The sequence below is a fragment of the Bos taurus genome, chromosome 10 (assembly GCF_002263795.3).
Source record: "Bos taurus isolate L1 Dominette 01449 registration number 42190680 breed Hereford chromosome 10, ARS-UCD2.0, whole genome shotgun sequence".
Lineage (NCBI taxonomy): Eukaryota > Metazoa > Chordata > Mammalia > Artiodactyla > Bovidae > Bos > Bos taurus.
Window position 1 is genome coordinate 43,436,871 of NC_037337.1, and position 23,902 is coordinate 43,460,772.

Genomic DNA, 23,902 nt, shown 5'->3' on the forward strand with positions numbered 1-23,902 from the left:
AGAGATCCCTTTTTGAAACAGAAAACAAAAAGCATAGACAATCTGAAACAATCTCTTTCATCTTGATCCTTCACGAACTCAGTGAACTTAGGGAACTGGGTTTGCGTCTCTATGTTTTTTCAAATCTCAAATTGAGAGTAACATCCTCATCTTTCCTTCCAAATAAAGCAAACAAGTACAATTAAAAGGACAGCAGCTCTTAACCACTCTTGGTCATGGGATGTTATAAATTCCAAAGAGAGGAACTGCTAAAGTAGAAAAAGGAGTCACCTGATACAAATAATGAAACTTCTGCCGGGAAAAGCATTGTTCTACACATGATAATGTCTGTGCCCAAGCCACTTTTTAGACTGCTTGCAGATAAAACTGAGAGGAGGGATTTCACAGGACTTTTTAAACCACGATTATCCATCAAAAAGTTTTCTTATGCAAATGTCGGAATGTCAATATACTTTCTGGTCTCCCGACTTCCAGGAAGCATTTTTCCATGCTAAGACAAGAACATTTTCAAGTGCAACTCCGTAAGCAGATTCGAATTCCCCTGGATACCATAAATAAGCATGAAAAAAGCCTTTATACCACAAAAACAGTACAAAGGTAGTTTGCAAAGGTGTGATTAGTTCTGCTTGTTGGAGCGATTAGAGCAAGCAGTGAATAGAAGGTGCCCTGAAACCGAGGACACGGAACCACGGCCGCGGCATCTCCGAAATGCAACAATAAAAGCATCCTGCCCCCTCCTCATACTCCCCAGAAAGTGGCCTATTCCAGGAAGCCAGCTGACCGCAGGAAAAGAGTCCGGCCTGCCTCACCTTATAGACGTCCCCGTAGGTGCCGCTGCCGACCCTCTGAACGAGCTCGTAGTCCTGCTGCGGGTTACGCCTCAGGATGTCGGCCCCAGGCCGCAGAGGGGCCTCCATCTTCACTCAGGGCCCGGCCCCCGCCGGCTCTGCCCGCGGCGCCCCGATTCCCGCTAACGAGGACGACAGGCGCCGCTTCCCAACATGGAGCCTCTGCCCGCAACTCCGCCTGCACGAGGGACAAGCAGAGGCTATAATCCCGAGCGGCCCAACCCCTTCCCTTCCGCCCGTCCGGGGACCGCGGACCAGCCGGCCTGGAAGAGTCCCTGGCGCCCCGCCGCCGCGTTCCGGCCGCGGCCCTTCCCCCTCCCAGGCCGCCCGCGAACTGCCGGACCGGGTCTGCCAGCCCGCCGGCGCTCGGGGTCGGCAGGATACCTCAGGGGGGCGGCCCCGCTCTTTGTTGAGCGCCGCGCCCGGGACCTACTTCCTCGCCCGCGCCTGCGTCCTGCTTCCCGGCTCCCGCCGGCCGCTCCAGGTCCCCCGCCGCCACCGCCGTCGCCTCCCGCAGCACCGCACGTCCTCTCGCGGGCGGCTGAGGCGCGTACCGTCGCCGCCGCCGCCGCACCACGTTCCCCACCCGGGGCTGCGTCACCGGGAGACACGTTCCCGGCCAGCGTGGGTCGGGCGCCCAGAGGCCCGCCCGAGCGCGCCGGCCGCGGGGCCAGAGTGCCGCCCTGAGGCCTGCTCGGGACACGACACTCTCCCGGCCGGGCCGCCGCGCCCCCTCGCCTGGCGCGTCCCTCCGGGCCCCGGCTCTTCTCCCCACCCGCGGGTGTTAGGGACGCCCCCGGTGCATTCGTGGGCGGACGCGCCTCGGCTAAACCGCCCCCTTCTTTGTCAGGTAAACTTAGAGAGTGACGGGTGGCGGGAGAAGGGTGGGCACGAGGCAGACGGGAACGCGGCCCCCGCCCAGTTCAGAGAAGGTATGTTGAGGGCACTGGGCCAGGAGTCAGCTGGCAGTGGGGCGCCAGGGAAGGAGGTGGGGAAGTGCCAGGTTAACTAAATCGCGGCACACCCTACTGCACCGTCCTGTTCTGCAAATCATTCCCAGTGGTACCAGTTTGAGGCTTCCCTACACACCTGTGCAACCTGTCTTCTATGAGTTTTCCCAAGACATTTCTGAAAGTCTGAATTCTTAGGAAGTCTCAGTGCCAGTATCCCAGTTGGGCACACGCGGTGTCTCAATGCGGATGTTGCTCCTTTATTTGAGTCAGGAGCTTTGCAGAAGCTGAGACAGAATTAGGGACCACAACCTGGTTCTGGTTCTACCACTTCCTCAGTATGTGACCCGGGACAAGAAAGACATCGTATTTGGCAATGTCTCCCTATCTGCAGCTTGAAGAGGATAGGATTTTGCATCTGACACCCAAGAAAGTGTTTATAAAGCATCTTACAGGATTATAAAGAGGGTTATCAAAATATAAGAGGTTTAAAAATACTTCACAATGTACAAAATATGGAACAGGAGTTTAGGGAAGTAATTTGGCTGATATTTCACAGGCTGTTTTGCGGTTTCAGTTCTAGTCTTGTTCTGAAGGTAGAAATAACCGTACCAGTTTGTATACTGGCAAAGTTATTTCTAGAGCCCTGTGAAGGTTTGAACAAAAAAGCCAGTTTAACACTTGGCCAATGCATTTAGTGACTGAAAAATCACAAAAGAGCAAGTTGTAGATGTTGCCTTGTGGCTTTGAATATCCAATTCAATTCCATTCTTAGCAGTGTACTCCTTGTTGTTGGTCATTGTAATCAATTGCATAATGTAGAAATTAAATTCACACCTTAACAGGACAGGGAAGATATGTATTTTCTCGTGCTCTCTGCACAAAGGGCACTTATTTAGGGAGCATAAGTAAGCTCAGACTTACATGTTCTATGGACAAAGCCTATGTGTTTGCTGCATTGAAAAAATTGTTGAAGAACAGTTCCTTCTTTCAAAGCTTCTTGGCACTTGTTTTGGTGGGCAAATACTTTTGGCTTCAATAACTTAAAATCTTTTCAAATGTTCTATTGGTATCCTAGTACTTATTTACTGTCGTAGATTCTTATTTTCTCCTTTGACCCTATAAGCATTAATCCTTTTTCTAGTCTATAATTTATTAATACTTGCATTACTCCTCAGAGAATTTGAGGCAGAATACAGAAAATGCATACTATAACATAAGATAAAAATGAGGAAATAGGTATGATGTTAAAGGAAAAATGGGATACCAGAACAATACAGCAAATTGGCCGAAGCAGAAAGTTTTATAGTGTTTTTGAGATCACAGTAAACCAGTTGATCGAGATGAGAGGTGCATCTTTTCCTGTTACCAAGAGTTCAAGAAAACTTATCTCATGGGCCTTCCTAAAGTGGAAACTCTGAATTCCCTGTTTGAAACAAATATCTTTCTGACAATCTTTTAGGCATGTTATTCTTGAAACACAGTGTTTGATATGAATTAGGCAATAAAAAGTTTGAGGTCATAGGCTTCACCAAGATCCTGGAGTGCAGATACTTTATGTTGCCAGAAATGGCAGAGACATACGCTTTAACCATCAACCCAGAGCTGGATAGTATGGAAAAAGTCAAGGTTCTATGTGGTGATTCAGAAATGTCTGCCATAATCATTATTTTACTCATAACACAACCGTTCCAAGGAAAAAACATCTGCTTTATACTACAAGAGAATTTAAAAAATTTTAAATAGTTAATTTTATCAAGGTCAGTGAAGTCATAGCTTGTGTGTTAAATATTACATGGTTAGTAAAGAAATTCACATTACATTTCCATAAAATAAACATAGTGCATAAATTTAATTTTACATCCTAAACAAGCACATGGTTTCAAAATGGAAGGTTACATAACAATAAAAAGATTTAGCTTACACAAGAGTTTGTTACAGACCACCAGTTTTTACAATGCCAGGATATTGAATAAGAATAAATATAACTTAATATGATTGTCATGTATTCTTTGGGTCTTAATATCTGACATGTAAATATCTTCCATGTTTTACTGTTACCTACCTTATATGGTTTGCTCTATGCTTTTTAGTGTTTTTCCCTTCTTTCAGAGTTTTTTAGTAAAATGCTAATTATAATCTTTGGCCTCTGGTTTCAATTTTAGCCAAGGATGAATTTTTTAAATTGGGGGACATAGGGACTTCCCTGACTAGGTTAAGACATCACACCTCCATTGCAGGAGGCACAGGTTAGATTACTGGTCAGCGAACTAAGTTCCTGCATGCTGCACAGTGCAGCCAAAATATAGGGGGAAAAAAAAATCAGGGGACATAAAATTTTTTAACTTCTACCTAGGTAAGTTTCACAATTTACTAACCAAGAAAGAATGGTTAAGCAAAATCCTCAAGTGTGACAAAAAAAAGCATACGGACAGTAATTTAATATGGAACATATAGACTTAAGCATTATAATCTGATGAATCTTCCAACATAAGCTAGTTGCAAAATGTAACTTGATGTAGTTGAGCTTTATAGGTTCATTAACTATAAATCAATTAAATATTGGAAGACATGGGCCACTGTCATGATTTGTATTTTCAAATAGTTAAACTTTTTGTTAAAGTTTAGTTATTTGTTAAAGTTAAAGTTATTCTTTCTGTTACTAATGAGGTTCAGTTGTCTGTTGAGGCCAAAACTGTGTTTTCAAAGTATAGGAGAATTTCCTTTTGTTCTAGAGAGCAGTAGAACATGTATCTCTTTCAGAATCAGTATCTGGTCATTATGATGGGAGTTTTAAAAAGAGTTGAGGAACCCAGTTCACATCTTTTTTTTAAAAATCTAGTTTGATTATCTGATGTGTAACCTTGATCCCCAGGCTGGTTTTTAAGTTTATATGAGAATTGATAGCTACTGCTGCTGCTGCTGCTAAGTCGCTTCAGTCGTGTCCAACTCTGTGCGACCCCATAGATGGCAGCCCACCAGGCTCCCCTGTCCCTGGGATTCTCCAGGCAAGAGTACTGGAATGAGGTGCCATCGCCTTCTCCCGAAAAATAGAGATGAAGAGAAATTTTTCCAGAGGGCACAGTTTTGAATAGAACATCTGGTTGTCCTCTGTGTTAGGAATGAAAGATAGCCTGAAGTATGGCTCTATACTCATTTATGCAGAGTAATTAATAAGTTGGCAATAACTTGGAGAGATCAGAAATAAGGAAGTCAGTGGGAGATACATTATGAATGGAATATCAAAATTGGTTCATAGTGTGAAAATATCTTGGGAACCATTTGACTGCCCACAAGAGGGCGTCCATCCCAATAATCAGATATAAAAGATAATCTGTCCTATGAATGTCAGTCAGCCTCTACCCAGTCACCCTAGTTCAGTGGGGCCATGTGGCAATAGGAATGGAGGCTAAAGGGAATTCAGTGGCATGGACTTCCACTTGCCAAGGGTAATAAGGTTACTGCCACTATGCAGTATTTAACTTGCTTATAGCAGAGTCACTTGCCTTTGCAGTGACCCTTGCTGTGCTGTGCATAGTCATTCAGTCATGTCTGACTCTTTGCAGCCCCATCGACAGAAGAGCCTGGCGGGCTACAGTTCATGGGGATTCTCCAGGCAAGAATACTGAGTGGGTTGCCATGCCCTTCTCCAGGGGATCTTCCCAACCCAGGGATTGAACCCAGGTCTCCACATTATAGGTGGATTCTTGACCATCTGAGCCATGAGGAAAGCCCAAGGATACTGGAGTGGGTAGCCTATCCCTTCTCCAGGGGATCTTTCTGACCCAGGAATCCAACTGGGGTTTCCTGCATTGCAGGCGGATTCTTTACCAGCTGAGCTATCAGGGAAGCTCCTCAGTGACCCTTAGTAAGATACTATTCCCTGGACAGACCAGTCAGTCACCTGGTGGCAATTTAATTAAACCACATCCTTTTGATTATGGAGGAATGAGCTATTTGTCCTCATGGGGTAGCTATGTATGTATGTACATACCTATAGTATATACATACATAGTCCAGATCCAGGCTTACCGACCCTTTAGGTACTGGCTGTTATGTTTTTTGAACCCAAAGATATGGTTCCAAAAAAAGGTGGCAAAGAAGTAGGAGCAGGTACAATGAAAGTTAGTCTATGTACTTTATTTGAGCCTTCCAGACCAGCTCAGGCCACCCCAGTATATACCTTTCCATTTGACAATGGAATTCTGCCCCTGTTCAATTTGTGAGTCATCAGATAACACCCAGTACCTATAGTCGTATGTGTACATAGTCCAGATATAGGCTTACTGTCCCTGCTTGGGAAACTTCTACTAGTACCACAATTCATGGACTATTTCATCACCATGTATGACAAACAACATTAAATTTAAGCAGGAAACTCATGGGAAGTATGGTAATGGAGTCATGCCCGTGAAGTGAACTGATCTTACCTCAAACCCATCACTTAGAAGCAGCTAGTATGATACCACAGTGGAAAGTCGTGCTGAAGGATCAGTTGGCCGAGAAATAACCCTTATGAGGATATGATACAGGATTTAAGTCAGTATCCAATATATATTGCCATCTACCCCATATTCAGAATGCACAGGCCTAGGAACCCAAGACATGGAAATACTATGGACATGAGTTTGAGTAAGCTCCAGGAGGTGATGATGGACAAGGAAGCTTGGTGTGCTGCAGTCCATGGGGTCGCAGAGTCGGATACAATCGAGTGACTGAACTGAACTGAGGAATCAAGGGGTAGAAGTAAGTAATTATTAGGAATTATTATTATTCCTAATAATTCAGTTGAAGAATTTTTGTCTATACAACTTTGACTCTAAAACATTGGGTGTGATGGATCTGAAGGCCCTAGTGTCCAAGGGACAGATACTTTCCCCAGGTAACCCAGTCGCAGTTCCATTAAATAGGAAGCTTTTTTTTTGGCTAAGTAATATTCCATTGTATGGATATACCACATTTTGTTTATCCATTGATAGTTACTGGCATTTAGGTTGATTCTACCTTTTGGCTACTTAAAGCAATGCTCTTAGAACATTCCTGTGCAAGTTTTTGCATGAACATATACTTTCATTTCTTTGGGATTGGAATGAAAAACTGACCTTTTCCAGTCCTGTGGCTACTGCAGAAAACTAAGATCATGGCACCTGGTCCCATCACTTCATGGTAAATAGATGGGGAAACAGTGGCTGACTTTATTTTTGGGGGCTCCAAAATCACTGCAGATGATGATTGCAGCCATGAAATTAAAAGATGCTTACTCCTTGGAAGGACAGTTATGACCAATCTAGATAGCATATTCAAAAGCAGAGACATTACTTTGCCAACAAAGGTCCATCTAGTCAAGGCTATGGTTTTTCCAGTGGTCATGTGTGGATGTGAGAGTTGGACTGTGAAGAAAGCTGAGCACTGAAGAATTGATGCTTTTGAACTGTGGTGTTGGAGAAGACTCTTGAGAGTCCCTTGGACTGCAAGGAGATCCAACCGGTCCATCCTAAAGGAGATCAGTCCTGGGTGTTTATTGGAAGGACTGATGTTGAAGCTGAAACTCCAATACTTTGGCCACCTCATGCGAAGAGTTGACTCATTGGAAAAGACCCTGATGCTGGGAGGGATTGGGGGCAGGAGGAGAAGGGGATGACAGAGGATGAGATGGTTGGTAGGAAGGCATCACCGACTCAATGGACATGAGTTTGAGTGAACTCTGGGAGTTGGTGATGGACAGGGAGGCCTGGCATGCTGCAATTCATGGGGTCGCAAAGAGTCAGATACAACTGAGCGACTGAACTGATACTTTCATTTGTGGGGGGGGGGGGAATTTATCTAAGAGTGGAATTGCTGGGTCATATGGTAACTCTAAATTTTGCCAGACTGTTTTCCAAAGTGGCTATATTCCCACCAGCAGTGTCAGTTTCACCAACACTTTTTATTGTCTTTCTTTCTGATTACTGTCATCCTGGTCGGTCTGAAGTGATGTCTCGTTGTAGTTGTTTAAATTTTGATTTGCATTTCCCTAGTGACTAAAAATCACATCTGATCTGATCTGATCTCTGAGTGACTAAAAATGTTAAATCGTCTTTTCATGTGTTTCTTGGCCATTTATATGTCCTCTGGGAAGAAATGTCTATTTAGAGCCTCTGCCCATTTTTTAAAAATTCTGTTATTTGTATTTTTACTGTATCATACTGATACCTCAGATTCCAATTCAACACCATAGGGTTCATTCTTCCTTCTCCTTTCCTTATTATAACTTCATCTCTAAAAGCAAGAAATCTGGCTCTGATTATGCACCATGTATTGACTCAATTCTAGAGAATACACGAATAACTTCAGAATTGCTAACCTACGTATGTCCTAGAAGAAAAATTAATTATGAACTAAAGAACAATGCTTGTGTACAGTTTTTGTCTTCAGTCTTGTAGCATACCATCAAAATACTATTTTCTATAGCTCCTTGGGTTTAGAAAATGCGTCAGTGTAGTTATGTTATTCACCTGTAATATAGTTAGGTTCACTTTTTGTTTTTTAACTATTTGTAATTCCACTTTGAGTTCCTTCCACTCCTCTGCCCATATCCTGATTGATTTTAGTTATTTATTTTGGAGAATGTGAACCATTACCATGGTTCTAACAGTGTGGGTGGGCTACATAAAAAGGTTACACTTAGAGAAGTATCAGCCCTCCTAATCCTTTCCACCCTATTCCCATTCTCCCATTGCTTCCATCCTATTCCCACCTGTCTCCTATAGATAACTGATCTCATTGGTTTCTGGTTTGCCCTGAATTTCTTTTGCATAGATGAGCAAATATATTTTTTTAATATCCTTTTCTTTCTTATATGGGAGGTAGAATATTTGTGCTTTGTTTTTTTTTTTCCATTTTATAGTGTATTATTCTGGAAATCAATATGTATCAATTCATAAAGATCTGTGATTTTTCTTTTAAGATTTATTTATTTTTTGATGTACTGGGTCTTTGTTGCTGTGCCTGGGCTTTTGTCTAATTGCAGCATGCAGGGGCTACGCTCTCATTGTGATGCACAGGCTTCTCATTTCAGTGGCTTCTCTTGTTGTGGAGCATCGGCTCTAGGCTTGAGGGCTTCAGTAGTTGCAGCTCATGGACTCAGTAGTTGTGGTGCTAGGGCCTAACTGCTCTAAGGCTTGTGGGATCTCCCTGGACCAGGGATTAAACCTGTGTCCCCTGCTTTGGCAGATGAATTCCTAACCACTGGAACCCTAGGGAAGCCCCAGTATTCTTTGCTATTGGTTCAGTTCAGTCGCTCAGTTGTGTCCGACTCTGCAACCCCATGAACCACAGCACGCCAGGCCTCCCTGTCCGTCACCAACTCCCGGAGTCCACCCAAACTCATGTCCGTTGAGTCGGTGATGCCATCCAACCATCTCATCCTCTGTCATCCCCTTTTCCTCCTGCCCTCAATCCCTCCCAGCATCAGTGTCTTTTCCAATGAGTCAACTCTTCACATGAGGTGGCCAAAGTATTGGAGTTTGAGTTTCATCATCAGTCCTTCCAATGAACACCCAGACTGATCTCCTTTAGAATGGACTGGTTGGATCTCCTTGCAGTCCAAGGGACTCTCAAGAGTCTTCAAAAGTTCAAAAGCATCAATTCTTCTGCGCTCAGCTTTCTCTATAGTCCAACTCTCACATCCATACATGACCACTGGAAAAATCATAGCCTTGACTAGACAGACCTTTGTTGGCAAAGTAATGTCTGCTTTTTAATATGCTGTCTAGGTTGGTCATAACTTTCCTTCCAAGGAGTAAGCGTCTTTTAATTTCATGGCTGCAATCACCATCTGCAGTGATTTTGGAGCCCAGAAAAATAAAATCAGCCACTGTTTCAGCTGCAACTGAGACTCAGGGAAGTCCCTACTGTACTCCTTTCTAATGGGATTCACCTGAAAGGCTGGAATATGAGCTGAGAATTATAATAAAGAAATATAAGAAAAGCAGAACATGCTTGTTTTTGTTCAGTGCATTTGGTTTGTAGGTATGGAGTGAGATAATTTCTGTCATCCTATATTGGCTCATTAGTGTTTATGGAATGCAACTCTATTGAAGACAGTCCCCTTTGGCTCAGATGGTAAAGCGTCTGCCTGCAACGCGGGAGACCCAGGTTTGATCCCTGAGTCAGAAAGATCCCCTGGAGAAGGAAATGGCAACCCACTTCAGTACTCTTGCCTGGAAAATTCCATGGACAGAGGAGCCTTGTAGGCTACACTCCATGGGATCGTAAAGAGTCGGACACGACTGAGCGACTTCACTCACTCAAACTTGGTTTACAGTGTTCTGAGGTCATAGAACAATTAACTGAAATAGGATTGCATAAGATTTGGCAATGGTGAGTGAGAGAGTTTGGTTTTTGACATATTGATTTTGAAGTGTCAGTAGGAAAACAAAATGAAGATGGCCTTAGGCAATTACAGACTCAGCCTTGGAATGATGATTTTCTTTCCTCAAGAAAGCTTAAGACTAGATGAATAGATTTGGGAATCAGTAGCATCAATGGCGGAGAAGGCGATGGCACCCCTCTCCAGTACTCTTGCCTGGAAAATCCCATGGATGGAGGAGCCTGGAAGGCTGCAGTCCATGGGGTCGCTGAGGGTCAAACACGACTGAGCAACTTCACTTTCACTTTTCACTTTCATGCATTGGAGAAGGAAATGGCAACCCACTCCAGTGTTCTTGCCTGGAGAATCCCAGGGACAGGGGAGCCTGGTGGGCTGCCGTCTATGGGGTTGCACAGAGTCGGACACTTCGCAGCAGCAGCAGCAGCAGCATAGATGGAGATCCTGTCTGAAACCATCATATAGTAAATTACATTGAGGGAACACAGTGAAGAATTGCTTATAATGAGGGAATAAACAGAGATCTAGGATCTGATAATTACGAAGCTAGCAGTAATCTCCCATGCAGAACTGATTTGTGTAGAGTATAGTCAACAGCCAGATTGAGGAGAAAAGTGAGTGAGGAGGTGAGGAATGGGATGAGAGTATCTTGAGGGTCAGGTAGCATGAAGGAACAGTGTTTCTAGGACGCTGAAAATGAAATTGATAGGTAAAGAGGAAAGAACTCGTGAAAATAGAGTGATTGAGAATATTTATTAAAATATTTATTGCCTTTTGATTTCTATTCAAAATTGTTTGCAACTTTATTGCCAAGGCTCTGTCATAATATGATGTTATGACTTAGAATATTTGTTAATGTAACTCCATATGATAGCTCTGTAAAACGAGTAGAAATTTTGCCCATTATACATGGAGTTAGTTACAGATTATGATAAATCTCCAACTTATATTTGTCTTCATCTTTTTTGTTTGTTTGTTTTTTTGTTTGTTTGTTTTTGGCTTCACTGTGCAGCATGTGGGACCTTTGTTCCCTAACCAAGGATCGAACCTATACTCCCTGCCTTGGAGGCATAGGTCTTAACCACTAGACTGCCAGGGAAGTCCAACTTGAGAGGTTTTAACATGGTGGTTTAGTCACTAAGTCATGTCCGACTCCTGTTGACTCCATGGACTGTAGCCTGCCAGGCTCCTCTGTCCATGAGATTTTCCAGGCAAGAATACTGGAGTGGGTTTCCATTTCCTTCTCCAAGTCTTGATCTTCTTAATTTAAGTATGCTATCCCAATTTTAAAAGACAGGCCTGTTCAGTATACAGGTACAAAAATGCATGATACCCTATTTACTATCATGACCTTGCTTTTAAATTAGGGAGGAAATGGTGCCTGATAGATAAATGCAGATTATTTTAATTTTTCGGCTCTGTAAATGTTGCCAGCATATTTCTACTCATATGTAACTGGTGGAGGAAACTGGTTTTTGAACATGCAGAATCATGCAGTATCTTGGTCTGTGTAGTTCTGACTGTATAATGCTGTAAGTTTTTTGAGAGTGTGTAAGGCGGTGCTGTTTATTTGTATGTGTTTTCCATCGAAAATGTTGCAGTACATCGTCTGTCACTGTCTTCAGGCTCTGGGGGTGGGCCAAGGTAGGGAGGGTGTGACGCTGGTTTTTGTGTGAACTCCGGCTTGTGATGCTGAGCTTGGTTCATCCGCTTTCTCCTCCCTTTTCCTCCCCACTCCTTCCCACCAGCGCCACAGCAACATCCTCAGAGTCTGAGGGAACTGCGCCCAGCGAGGGCATAGAGCCTCCCACCGCCAGCAACCTGCAGCCGGGAGAGGAGCGAAAGCACTGACAGCGCCTCACCGCCACCAGTCCCCGGACCACCATGGCCAAGAACCGCAGGGACAGAAACAGTTGGGGTGAGTAGCATATGGTGACTTCTGCAGCCCGCACAGGGACTGGCCCTCCGCTTTCGGCTTCTGGAAATGAAGAGGGCTGAGGGCTGCTCGGCGCCAGCGTCTAGGGCTGGGAGATGGCCACAGCCGAGCCGCTCCCTGTTGGGCGGGAGGAACCGTGGCCAAGCGGTACCCATGGAAGCAGCATCTCTCTCACTGTGGGGCGAAGGGGCGAAGGCTGCAGCTACATGCAGGCCGCAGACGCCAGCCTTTCCCCCACCCCCATCCCCCATCCTCCTCCCAGCATTTGGACAGCACCCACCCGGTCGCCTCAGGGGACTCGATGGTTTGGCTTTAGCTAAAGGAGGTTGGCAGGAAGGGGTGAGGCCGGGCAGGGGACTGTGGTGAGGGGCGTGGAGTGGAGAGCCCCCACTCCTTCCCCACGAGCTGCGAACTCGCTGGCCTCGAAGGGCTTGGACTCCTGGCAGGCGGGCAGCTTTGGAACAATGAAGCGGAGCGCGCCGGGACCAGGTCCGGGCGTTGCAGACACGAGCAACGCGGCGGGAGAAGGGGCGCCGCTTGGGAATCCCATAGCACCGCAGCACTGCTTTTAATCGGGGGCTGTGTAGGGAATTTGGGAGAAAGGGGGTCAAAGTTGTGGTTTCCAGCCTTCTGCCCCACCCCAACCTGGTGCCCCATTCAGGCCAGCGCTAAGGGTGGCATTGTTCTTAGGTTTTACCTTTTGGAGATATCGGGCTCATGATTCAGCACCAGGCCGAGGGGAGGGGGAAGGAGAGACTAGGCCCAGGGGGTTCACGCTGCCGCGAGTGGGTGGGCGGCGCTCACGCAGGCGGAGAAGAGAGAGTGCAGTGATTCAGGAGAAATCGCAGCCCCGCCCGCTCTGCTGCTCCAGACTCCGTAGTGTGGGCAGGTTGGGCTTCTTTTTCCTCTTTGGGCTCCCGACTTCTTCCAGTCACAGTGCCAAACTCACTGCCATCTTCGGGCATTTTATTATCAGCACCAGAGCAGACTTCAGACCAATGTGGCATAGTGGATAGAGGAATAGTGTTTCTTCATTAGCTTGAATTGTTATTGGGAAAGTTAACATCCACTAGGAGTTCAGAGCTCTTTCATTGACTTTCTTCAGTGTCTCTGACAGCTCTTCTGTAACTGTCCATCAGATTGTGAGGTATAAATTTACATTTTAATTAGTTATTTTGGTTACCTTTTATGAAAATTGTATATCTTTCATCAAAAGATCCTATTTTCTCTTGCCTCTGATTGGTCACAGGACCAATTTAACTCCCAAATAAGCGAAGTCTACATTTGAGGGATTATCAGAGGTTTACGGTAGATGTGGGGGGCTGGAGCAGGGATATCTGTCTTTAGTTGTCTGAGTTTAAGAGAAAGCAGTTCCATTTTCTGATATCTGATATCACCAAATCCCAGTTTTAGTAGCCATGACTGTTGCAATGGCAGCTTTTGTTTGCTTCTTCTGAAATATGGGTAAACTTTTTCAGAATACTCCTTCTCCTCCCTTTCCCTTGGCCTCCAAAATAGGAATTTTTTGAACACTCACAGTTAAGGTGTGTATGTTCAAGTCAATTTTGGCCTTAATCTCTGTACACTCTTGACTCAACTGTATTAAGAGACAGGCATGTGAAAATTTATTCTGATGACTAAAATTTTTCTTCTTCAAGAAGCTTTGGATCATAATTTTTCAGTGTTTCCTTTGGTTACAAATTTCTCACATAGTGTTTTTTTCTTTCTTAGGGAATGTGGTTCTCAAATGGGATTTGCATAAAAATCACATTGGGAACTTATTAGAAATGCAGATTCCCACATCTTCCAGCCAGAGCTTTTGAATCTGTGTCTGAAATAAGGTCTAGAAATCTGCCTTTTAATTAGCATTTTAGGTTATTGAGAAGCAGATCATCTTTGGATATTAACTTTGAGAAACACTGTCCTATTTACATTTGATTGAAATGTATTCCAGATAGTTTATCCAGAAGTCATCTGAAGAGTTTTGAGTCAAGTGATGAATTAAAAATAGAAATACCACAGTCACTATGTGTTCACCAGAAATTTCATAAAAAGAAATAGTGGAATTGTGGACTCTTATCTTTCTTATGTGGAAATGCTTTACTACTCAGATATTTCTTTGCTGTAAAGTGTACATGGCATGACTTAGAAAATGTAGCATATGGAGTAAGAGATGTAAGTTTTTGGCAAATATGTTGGCCATGTCTGCCTTGATTCCATTTTATCACCCGCATCTAGTACAATGCCTAACATAATAGGCATTTAATAATAATAATAATAACTAACATCTTTGAGCTAATATGTGAAGTAGTTATTATAGTCCTCATTTACATATTAAAAGGCAAATAATAGAGCTAGGACTCCAGCTCTGGCAGTTTGACTTGGGATCCTTTGTCACTACCAGTATTTTGCTGAATGGATAATATTTTCTGCCATTTCTATACAATATTGTATAGAATTGTAGTTTTCAAGACACATTCATCTGCATCATTGTATTTGATCTTTAGCCTCTTAAGTTGTCAAGATATAGTCCCTGTTTACAGATTAAAAAACTGAGTCTTAGGTAGGTTAAATAACTTGGTGAAAGTGATATAATATTTACTATGTTTAAAAACTGAGATTAAAACTTAGAGTTGTCTTATATATTCTATATCATAATGCTTTGGAATGTTTTTATATATAATGGGGCATGGTGTGAAGGCAATAGAGAAGACAGGCCCTCATAGAAGGCAGAGGTCTCCGATGAGAAAAAAACACAGGTGATAGTTTAGAAAAGAAGACAGTAAACTGATCTTATCATCTAGCTAAATAATATTTTTCAGACAAATTAGAAATCACGGGGCAGAGGGGAAAGGTCAACTATCCAGAATTGGAAAATACAGGATTTCCAAGAAAAGTATAAGAGCGATACTTGCAAAATGTGTACAAGGGACCTAAAATTCAGATAAGGACCCTGTCGAACCAGTAACAGATACTATTTTTGTCTGAGTGATCAGAGACCTGTTAGGTGCTTATAAGGGTCATGGAGGCTAGAAAACAGAAACGCATCTCTGCTGACACCCAGAGTAGGGTGGTGGTTGAGAATCATACCCATACGTATAAGGGAAGCAAGTCTGTGCTTCCAAAACTGAGAATCCCACCACCTGTACCTGACTCTATACTGAACTAAAAGGTTGTATAAATTTAAGCATTTAAAAGTTAGTTCGTAAAACATAGGCATTATTATCCTTATCTTGATATATAAGTAATCTGAGATTCAGAGAGCATAACTTACCAGAGGTTGAATAATTTATGTTACAGATCTAGGATTTAAATTTAGGGTTGTTTGTTTACCTGGTCTGTGTGATAAAGACAAGGAATTAAAATAGAAAGCCAGCAGGTGCCACAACAAACCTGCGTAGGCTTAAGCTAGTATAAGAAATCAATGCTGTATAAACTTGATCTCCCTGAACTAGAAAAGAAGGCAAAGAATATGCTAGTGTGGAAGATAAAGGAGACAGATGACTATCAGAAACAGTAGCCCAGAAAGCAGCCTTTCGGGTTGGATTTAGAGTTTATGTACTCTCAGAAACAAAACAGAAGCGTATTCGTTGTTTATTTGTTTTTGTTAATTACAGCTGCTTAAAAACTTGAGATGCCACATGGAAATTTGAGTTTTCTGTATTTAACAAACTGTCAGTGCAATATTACTTTAGAAGAAGAATATTTGCAATAAAGTGTTAGCTAGTGTCAGCTTTTCCTGCCTCTTTAAATAAACTCAGCCTCACATTAAGTATGTTGGTGGTGGTTTAGTCGCAAAGTTATGTCCACCTCTTGTGACCTCATGAACTGCAGCCTGCCAGGCTCCTCTGTCCATGGGATTCTCTAGGCAAGAATACTGGAGTGCGTTGCCATTTCCTTCTCCACACACTAAGTATAGGAAATGTCTATTTGTTGAAAATTAATTTTTAGGTTTTTGTTATTTAAGGAAAGGTTAAAAAAAATCTTGATTATAATAATTTCCAGATCTTTCTTTTCCAATTAGCTGTATTCTATTTTCCTTGAAATGAGACTGTCTCTGTGTACTTACCTCATTTTCTATATACTTGTTCCTCCTGAAACAAAATAAAATTTCTATTGGATCATACATGTTCTTCTCCTACAGATTCTCCCTTCCACATTATTCTGACTTAATTTGCCTTCCCTATATCTTTTTTCATATACATTTATATAGAGTTATACTTTACTTTTTATATATGAAAGTATATACTTTTTAATATACATATTATACTTTATATCTGCTTATCTTGTCCTGATAGCTCTTGGGTTATATCTTTGCTCCATTTCAAACTCTGCAGACTTTATCTTCAGAAACCAGTGACTAGACTGTAAGTATAACCTGTGATCATCAGGAAAAAGACTGTGAGAAATTTTAGTAAAAAAAAAAAAAAAGTTGGATATTTTAAAATTTAGAGGCTCTTTTACATAAAAATTATTCTATTAAAATATCTGTATATACAAAAGAAAAATGAAACATAGATGTTCAGTTTTAAAAAGTGTAACAGTGAATTTCCCCTCCCAGGCTGAAAAAATAGAACTTTATCAGTATTTTCACACTACATGTCAGCTGCTCCTTAATGGCAATATCTCCTTATAAATACTTTCATAAATTTGGTGTTTCCTATTTCCTGATCATTTTATATCAGGAATTAATATATATCATTAATATATATATATATGTATACTTTATATATATATATAAATTAATATTATTTTGTATATATATAAATTACTATAATATATATCATTAATATATATATGTATATTTTGTGTAAATATTTGTATATATAACAATCTATCACTAAATAATATATTAGCTTTACATTTTTAAGAACCTAAAATAAATAAAATTTAGAGTATATTTTTTTCCACAAAGTATTTTGTTTACTTATAATCCCCATACTTGGTATTATAATAGATGTGAAATTATATCTCACTATCTTTTCACTTTCATGCATTGGAAAAGGAAATGGCAACCTACTCCAGTGTTCTTGCCTGGGGAACCCCAGGGACGGACAGGGGAGCCTGGTAGGCTGCCGTCTATGGGGTAACACACAGTCGGACGTGACTGAAGCGACTTAGTAGTAGTAGTAGTAGTATGGTTTGAATCTGTGTTCTGATTATCAATGAGGTGTGAGTATATTTTCATACATTTATTAACCATTAGTATTTCCTTCTCTCGGAGAAGGCAATGGCACCCCACTCCAGTACTCTTGCCTGGAAAATCCCATGGACGGAGGAGCCTGGTAGGCTGCAATCCATGGGGTTGCTAAGAGTCAGACATGACTGAGCGACTTCACTTTTACTTTTCACTTTCCTGCATTGGAGAAGGAAATGGCAACCCACTCCATTGTTCTTGCCTGGAGAATCCCAGGGACAGGGGAGCCTGGTGGGCTGCCGTCTATGGGGTCGCACAGAGTCGGACATGACTGAAGTGACTTAGCATAGCATAGCATAGCATTTCCTTCTCTGTACCTGTTTGCCCTTTGCCGATCTTTTGTCAGGTTATCTTTTTTTCCTTTTTCTTTGTCCTTTGCTACCTTGTGATGTGACTTTGCTCTCTTGATGTTATATTTAGTAAATAAGTTTCATATTTAAAAATAGTCAAGTTAATATTTTCCTCTTTATGGTTTGTGCTCTTTGTATTTTAAGAAATCTTTCTCTATCTCAAAGTTATATAGTTTTCTCTTATAATATTTGGTTTTAAATTTTTGCATGTCTCTTTTTCATTTTTTAAATTGTGGTAAAATGCACATAACATAAAATTTACTATCTTAACCATTTTCAAGTATACAGTTCAGTGGTACTAAGTTGTTATACCACCTCCACCACCATCCATCTCCAGAGTTCTTTTCATCTTGCAAACATCTGTATCCATTAAATACTAACTTCTCATTCCTTCTCTTCCCAGCTCCTGACAACCACCTTTCTACTTTCTGCCTCTATGATTGTTGACTACTCTGAGTATCTTAAGTGAAATCAAGTATCTATCTTTTTATGACTGGATTATTTCACTTAGCATAGTGTCCTCAAGTTTTATCCATGTTGTAGCATATGTCAGAATTTTCTTCCTTTTTAAAACTGAATAATGTTTCATTTGGGACTTCCCTGGTAGGGAATCAGCCTGCAATGCAGGAGACCCCGGTTCGATTTCATTGACTATATATATATCACATTTTGATTATCCATTCATTTGTTAGGAAGCATTTGTGTTGCTTCCCCATTTTATCATTTGCAAATAATGCTATTGTGAGCATAGGTGTTTATATATCTCTTTGTGACCCTGCTTTCAGTTCTTCAGATATGTATCTAGAACTAGAACTGCTGAATCATATAGTAGTTAATAGTTTTAATTTCTTTGTGGAACTACCATACTGTATTCCACAATGGCTGTACCACATTCCTATTACCAGTGCACAAGGATTTACTTCCTCTACATCCTCATTAACACTTGTTCTTTTCTGGTTTTTTTGAATAGTAGCCATCCTGATAGGTGTGAGGTGGTATCTCATTGTGGTTTTTATTTGCATTTCATTTCCTAATTTCTCTTATTTCTCCTTTCATTCATTGGGTGTTTATGAGTATGCTGCTTAATTTCCACAGATTTGTGAATTTTCTAATTTTACTTCTGTTACTTATCTCTAGCTTCATTCTACTGTGGATTGGGGAAAATATTTTATATGATATCTATCTTTTAAAAATCTGCCAAGATTTAATTTGTGGTCTAATATATGATCTATCCTAGAGAATGTCCTATATGTATTTGAAAAGAATGTCTATTCTGTTGTTTGGTAGAATGTTCTCTATAAGTCTGTTGGATCTAGCTGATTTACTGTGTTGTTCAAATTCTCTTTTCCGTTGCTTATCTTCTGTCTGATTGTTCAATCCATTATGAGTATGGGGTATTGAAATCTCCAGCTTAACACTTCACATATTTTTTTTAAATTTTCTTTCAGCTTTATTTTTTTTTCATATATATATTTTTTTATTTTTTAAATTTACAATATTATATTGGTTTTGCCATATGTCAAAATGATGGCCTGTTATTAGATGTATACGTTTCTATAATTGTTATATCTTCTTACCATAATGAACTTTTTATTAATGGATACAGTCCTTCTTTGTTTCTTTAAAACTTTTTCAGTTAAACTCTATTTTGTCTGTATATTAATATAGTCACCCCTGTTCTCCTTTGCTTTCTGGAAACACTAAATATCTTTTTCTATCCTTTCACTTTCAACCTATCTATATCTTTGGATTTAAAGTGAATCTCTTGTAGACAATGCAGAGTTGGATCATGTTTTTTAATCCATTATACCACTGTCTTTTGATTAGAGAGTGTAATCCATATATATTTAACATTACAAGTGGGGAAAACCGCCTAACCACTCAAGTATGACCTAAATCAAATCCCTTATAATTATACAGTGGAACTGAGAAATAGATTGAAGGGACTAGATCTGATAGACAGAGTGCCTGATAAACTATGGACGGGGATTCATGACATTGTACAGGAGACAGGGATCAAGACCATCCCCAAGAAAGAGAAATGCAAAAAAGCAAAATGGCTGTCTGGGGAGGCCTTACAAATAGCTGTGAAGAGAAGAGAAGCAAAAAGCAAAGGAGAAAAGCAAAGATATATCCATTTGAATTCAGATTCCAAAGAATAGCAAGGAGAGATAAGAAAGCCTTTCTCAGTGATCAGTGCAAAGAACTAGAGGAAAACAATAGAATGGGAAAGACTAGAGATCTCTTCAAGAAAATTAGAGATACCAAGGGAACATTTCATGCAAAGATGGGCTCAATAAAGGACAGAAATGGTATGAACCTAATAGAAGCAGAAGATATTAAGAAGAGGTGGCAAGAATACACAGAAGAACTGTACAGAAAAGATCTTCATGACCCAGATAATCACAATGATATGATCACTCACCTAGAGCCAGACATCCTGGAATGTGAAGTTAAGTGGGCCTTAGGAAGTATCACTATAAACAAAGCTAGTGGAGGTGATGGAATTCCAATTGAACTATTTCAAATCCTAAAAGATGATGCTGTGAAAGTGCTGCACTCAATATGCCAGCAAATTTGGAAAAATCAGCAGTGGCCACAAGACTGGAAAAGGTCAGTTTTCATTCCAATCCCAAAGAAAGGCGATGCCAAAGAATGCTCAAACTACCGCACAATTGCACTCCTGTCACACACTAGTAAAGTAATGCTCAAAATTCTCCAAGTCAGGCTTCAGTAATACGTGAACTGTGAACTTCCAGATGTTCAAACTGGATTTAGAAAAGGCAGAGGAACCAGAGATCAAATTGCTAACATCCGCTGAATCATCGAAAAAGCAAGAGAGTTCCAGAAAAACATCTGTTTCTGCTTTATTGACTATGCCAAAGCCTTGGACTGTGTGGATCACAATAAACTGTGGAAAATTCTGAAAGAGATAGGAATACCAGACCACCTGGCCTGCGTTTTGAGAAAACTGTATGCAGGTCAGGAAGCAACAGTTAGAATTGGACATGGAACAGACTGGTTCCAAATAGGAAAAGGAGTACGTCAAGGCTGTATATTGTCATCCTGCTTATTTAACTTCTGTGCAGAGTACATCATGTGAAACACTGGGCTGGAAGAAGCACAAGCTGGAATCAAGATTGCCAGGAGAAATATCAATAACCTCAGATATGCAGATGACACCACCCTTATGGCAGAAAGTGAAGAAGAACTAAAGAGCCTCTTGATGTAAGTGAAAGAGGAGAGTGAAAAAGTTGGCTTAAAACTCAACATTCAGAAAACCAACATCATGGGATCCAGTCCCTTCACTTCATGGCAAATAAATGGGGAAGCAATGGAAATAGTGACAGACTATTTTTCTGGGCTCCAAAATCCCTGCAGATGGTGACTGCAGCCATGAAATTAAAAGACGCTTACTCCTTGGAAGGAAAGTTATGACCAACCTAGACAGCATATTCAAAAGCAGAGACATTACTTTGTCAACAAAGGTCCGTCTAGTCAAGGCTATGGTTTTTCCAGTGGTCATGTATGAATGTGAGAATTGGACTGTAAAGAAAGCTGAGCGTCAAAGAACTGATGCTTTTGAACTGTGGTGTTGGCGAAGACCTTTGAGAGTCCCTTGGACTGCAAGGAGATCCAACCAGTCCATCCTAAAGGAGATCAGTCTGGGTGTTCATTGGAAGGACTGATGTTGAAGCTGAAACTCCAATACTTTGGTCACCTGATGCAAAGAGCTGACTCATTTGAAAAGATCCTGATGTTCAGAAAGATTGAGGGCAGGAGGAGAAGGGGACAACAGAGGATGAGATGGTTAGATAGCATCACCGACTTGATGGACATGAGTTTGGGTAAATTCCGGAAGTTGGTGATGGACAGGGAGGCCTGGTGTGCTGCAGTTCATGGGGTCGCAAGGGGTCGGACAGGACTGAGTGACTGAACTGAACTGAAATGATAAGGAGGGATTTATTTCTATCATATTGCTATTTGGTTTCTATATGCCTGATATCATTTTTTGTTCTTTATTTTTAGCTTTTGGTGTTCAAGTTCTTTGGAAAGCCCCATTGGAATTTTTTACATGTAGATTAATTTGATAGAATCAAGTTTTTTTACTATATTAAATATTCCCATCCATGCCATATTTCTTCATTTATTTAACTTTTGTTTCTTAATGTATTGTAGTAGTTTTAAAACTTTACTTGAAGGGCTTGTTTGTCATTTGTTATTATAGTTTTATTCTTTTATTTTTTGTCATTATGAATTTCCCCCTACTATAATCATCACTCAGTATCTGTGGCAGATTGGTTCCAGGAGCTTCTGCAGAAGCCAAAATCCACAGATGCTCAAGTCCCATAGTCTGCCTTTCATATTTGTGGGTTCTGCTTAGACACAGTCAGCCACCCTGAATTGTAAACATAGCACATGATTCACAGTTGGTTGAATCCATGGATGCAGAACTTCCCAGTATGGAGAGCCAACTGTGTACTCATTGAAACAAAACACATGTAAAAGTAGACTTGCACAGTTCAAACCTGTATTGTTCAAGTATCAATTTCGTGTATATATATATATGTATATATCAGAGAAGGCGATGGCACCCCACTCCAGTACTCTTGCCTGGAAAATCCCATGAACGGAGGAGCCTGGTGGGCTACGTCCATGGGGTCGCTAAGAGTCGGACACAACTGAGCGACTTCACTTTCACTTTTCACTTTCATGCATTGGAGAAGGAAATGGCAACCCACTCCAGTGTTCTTGCCTGGAGAATCCCAGGGACAGGGGAGCCTGGTGGGCTATCGTCTATGGGATCGCACAGAGTCGGACACAACTGAAGTGACTTAGCAGCAGCAGCAGCATATATATATATATATGGCTATTAATAGTATATAAGATGCAATCGATCTTTACATATTCATCTCATACCTAGCAATCTTGCTAAACTTTCATATTAGTTCAACTAAATTGCCATTTGATATTTTAGGATTTTGTACATAAAAAGCCTGTCATTTGCAGTTGTTATTCCATCATTCATTCCTTTTAATCTTTGCCTTTTATGTATTTTTCTTGTCTTAATCAGATTAAGAGTGCTCTCCTTTGTTCCTAAGGAATATTTTTAAGAAATCATCACTGGATATTGAATTATAATCACTACTTTTCTGTAATTATTGAGCTAATCATATTACTTTTATTCTTTAATTTTTTAATATGTTTAATTATATTAAAAGATCTTTGTTGAACTGATCTTGCATTCCTGGAATAAACCCAAGCTAGGCATATTGTGTTACCTTTTTTAATACATTGCTGGATTTGCTAATCTTTTAATGGTATTTCCAAACATGTTTACAACTAATTTTCTTTTTTTATTCTTTCTTTGTCTGCTTTGGTATCAAGGTTATAGTAACTTTATAAAATGAGAGGGGGAAATTTTTTCCTTTTCTTTTTGATTCTCTGGAAGTATTTATATGAGATTGGTGGTTTAGAGTGGTGGTTTAGTCGCTAAATTGTGTCCAACTCTTACAACCCCATGGACTGTAGCCTGCAAGGTTCCTCTTGTCCATGGGATTTCCCCAGCAAGAATAGTGGAGTTGATTGCCCTTTCCTTCTCCATAGGATCTTCCCGATTGAACCCTGGTCTCCTGTATTGCAGGCAGATTCTTTATAGACTAAGCCACCAGGAAAGCCTGTATGAGATTAGAATGATCCAGTTTAGGAAAACTAGTCTATTAAACCATCTGGACCTGCTGTCTTCTTTAGAGTAAGATTTTGAACTATTGATTTAACTTCCAGTATTGGTTATAAAACAAATAAAACTTTCTGTTTGTTCTTGAGTCAGATTGAATAATTTACATTTTTCTTGGAATCTGTCCATTTTGGCAACTTGCATGAAATTGTTTTTAATTCTCTGTTATTTTCCCTGCTTAATTTTAATCTGTTATCTTCCTTATTGTATTTTTTGTTGTTAGTCTCTCCTTTTTTCTTTTTATATTTACCTAGCTTTTGTGCATCTCTCTCAATTCCTTCTTGTACTTTCTTTGATTTCATTCTGTATTCTCTTTTTAGCTTAACAAGTTGGATACTAAGCTCATTTATTTTGAGCTTGTCTTCTTTTTCTAATGTATGCATTTAGGGCTATAGATTTTCTCTAAATATAAATTTTGCTGTATCCTACATGTATTGAGATATAGTAGATTCATTCTCAATCAGTTTGAAGTATTTTAAATGTTCACAGTGATTTCTTTCTTTACCTATGAATATA

The 23,902-nt window shown here is 40.7% G+C and overlaps 3 protein-coding genes across 5 annotated transcripts in view; 2 read left to right on the forward strand and 1 right to left on the reverse strand.

Moving 5' to 3' along the window:
* Nucleotides 1-1,400, reverse strand: part of MAP4K5 (mitogen-activated protein kinase kinase kinase kinase 5) — a 126,891-nt gene extending 125,491 nt beyond the window's left edge. Inside the window, exons 1-2 of one of the 2 annotated variants that reach the window (XM_005211730.5) lie at nt 1,282-1,400; nt 810-1,026 (exon numbers count right to left, since the gene is read on the reverse strand). In XM_005211730.5, the coding sequence (XP_005211787.1) occupies nt 810-917 (108 nt within the window). In that variant the 5' untranslated portion in view covers nt 918-1,026; nt 1,282-1,400. Of the gene's footprint in view, nt 1-809; nt 1,027-1,281 lie in introns of those variants that run through there. The other variant, NM_001191128.1, reaches the window with a different exon arrangement.
* On the forward strand, nt 886-12,000 carry LOC132346365 (proline-rich proteoglycan 2-like). Its single transcript, XM_059890829.1, has 2 exons — nt 886-1,698; nt 11,915-12,000. The coding sequence occupies exons 1-2, from the start codon at nt 886-888 to the stop codon at nt 11,939-11,941; spliced, it is 840 nt and encodes a 279-aa protein (XP_059746812.1). The 3' UTR covers nt 11,942-12,000.
* The window catches only part of ATL1 (atlastin GTPase 1), a 74,251-nt gene continuing 62,184 nt past the window's right edge, over nt 11,836-23,902 (forward strand). The window contains exon 1 of one of the 2 annotated variants that reach the window (XM_059890515.1): nt 11,836-12,084. In XM_059890515.1, coding sequence (XP_059746498.1) covers nt 12,051-12,084 — 34 coding nt within the window. In that variant the 5' untranslated portion in view covers nt 11,836-12,050. The remainder of the gene's footprint in view (nt 12,085-23,902) is intronic. The other variant, NM_001034631.2, reaches the window with a different exon arrangement.

Excerpts from the sequence above, each read along its gene's own strand:
- LOC132346365 (XM_059890829.1), top strand. The coding sequence starts at position 886 with ATGTCGGCCCCAGGCCGCAGAGGGGCCTCCATCTTCACTCAGGGCCCG. Across the intron at positions 1,699-11,914 it reads ACCGCCCCCTTCTTTGTCAG|CGCCACAGCAACATCCTCAG; the intron begins GTAAACTTAGAG and ends CCTTCCCACCAG.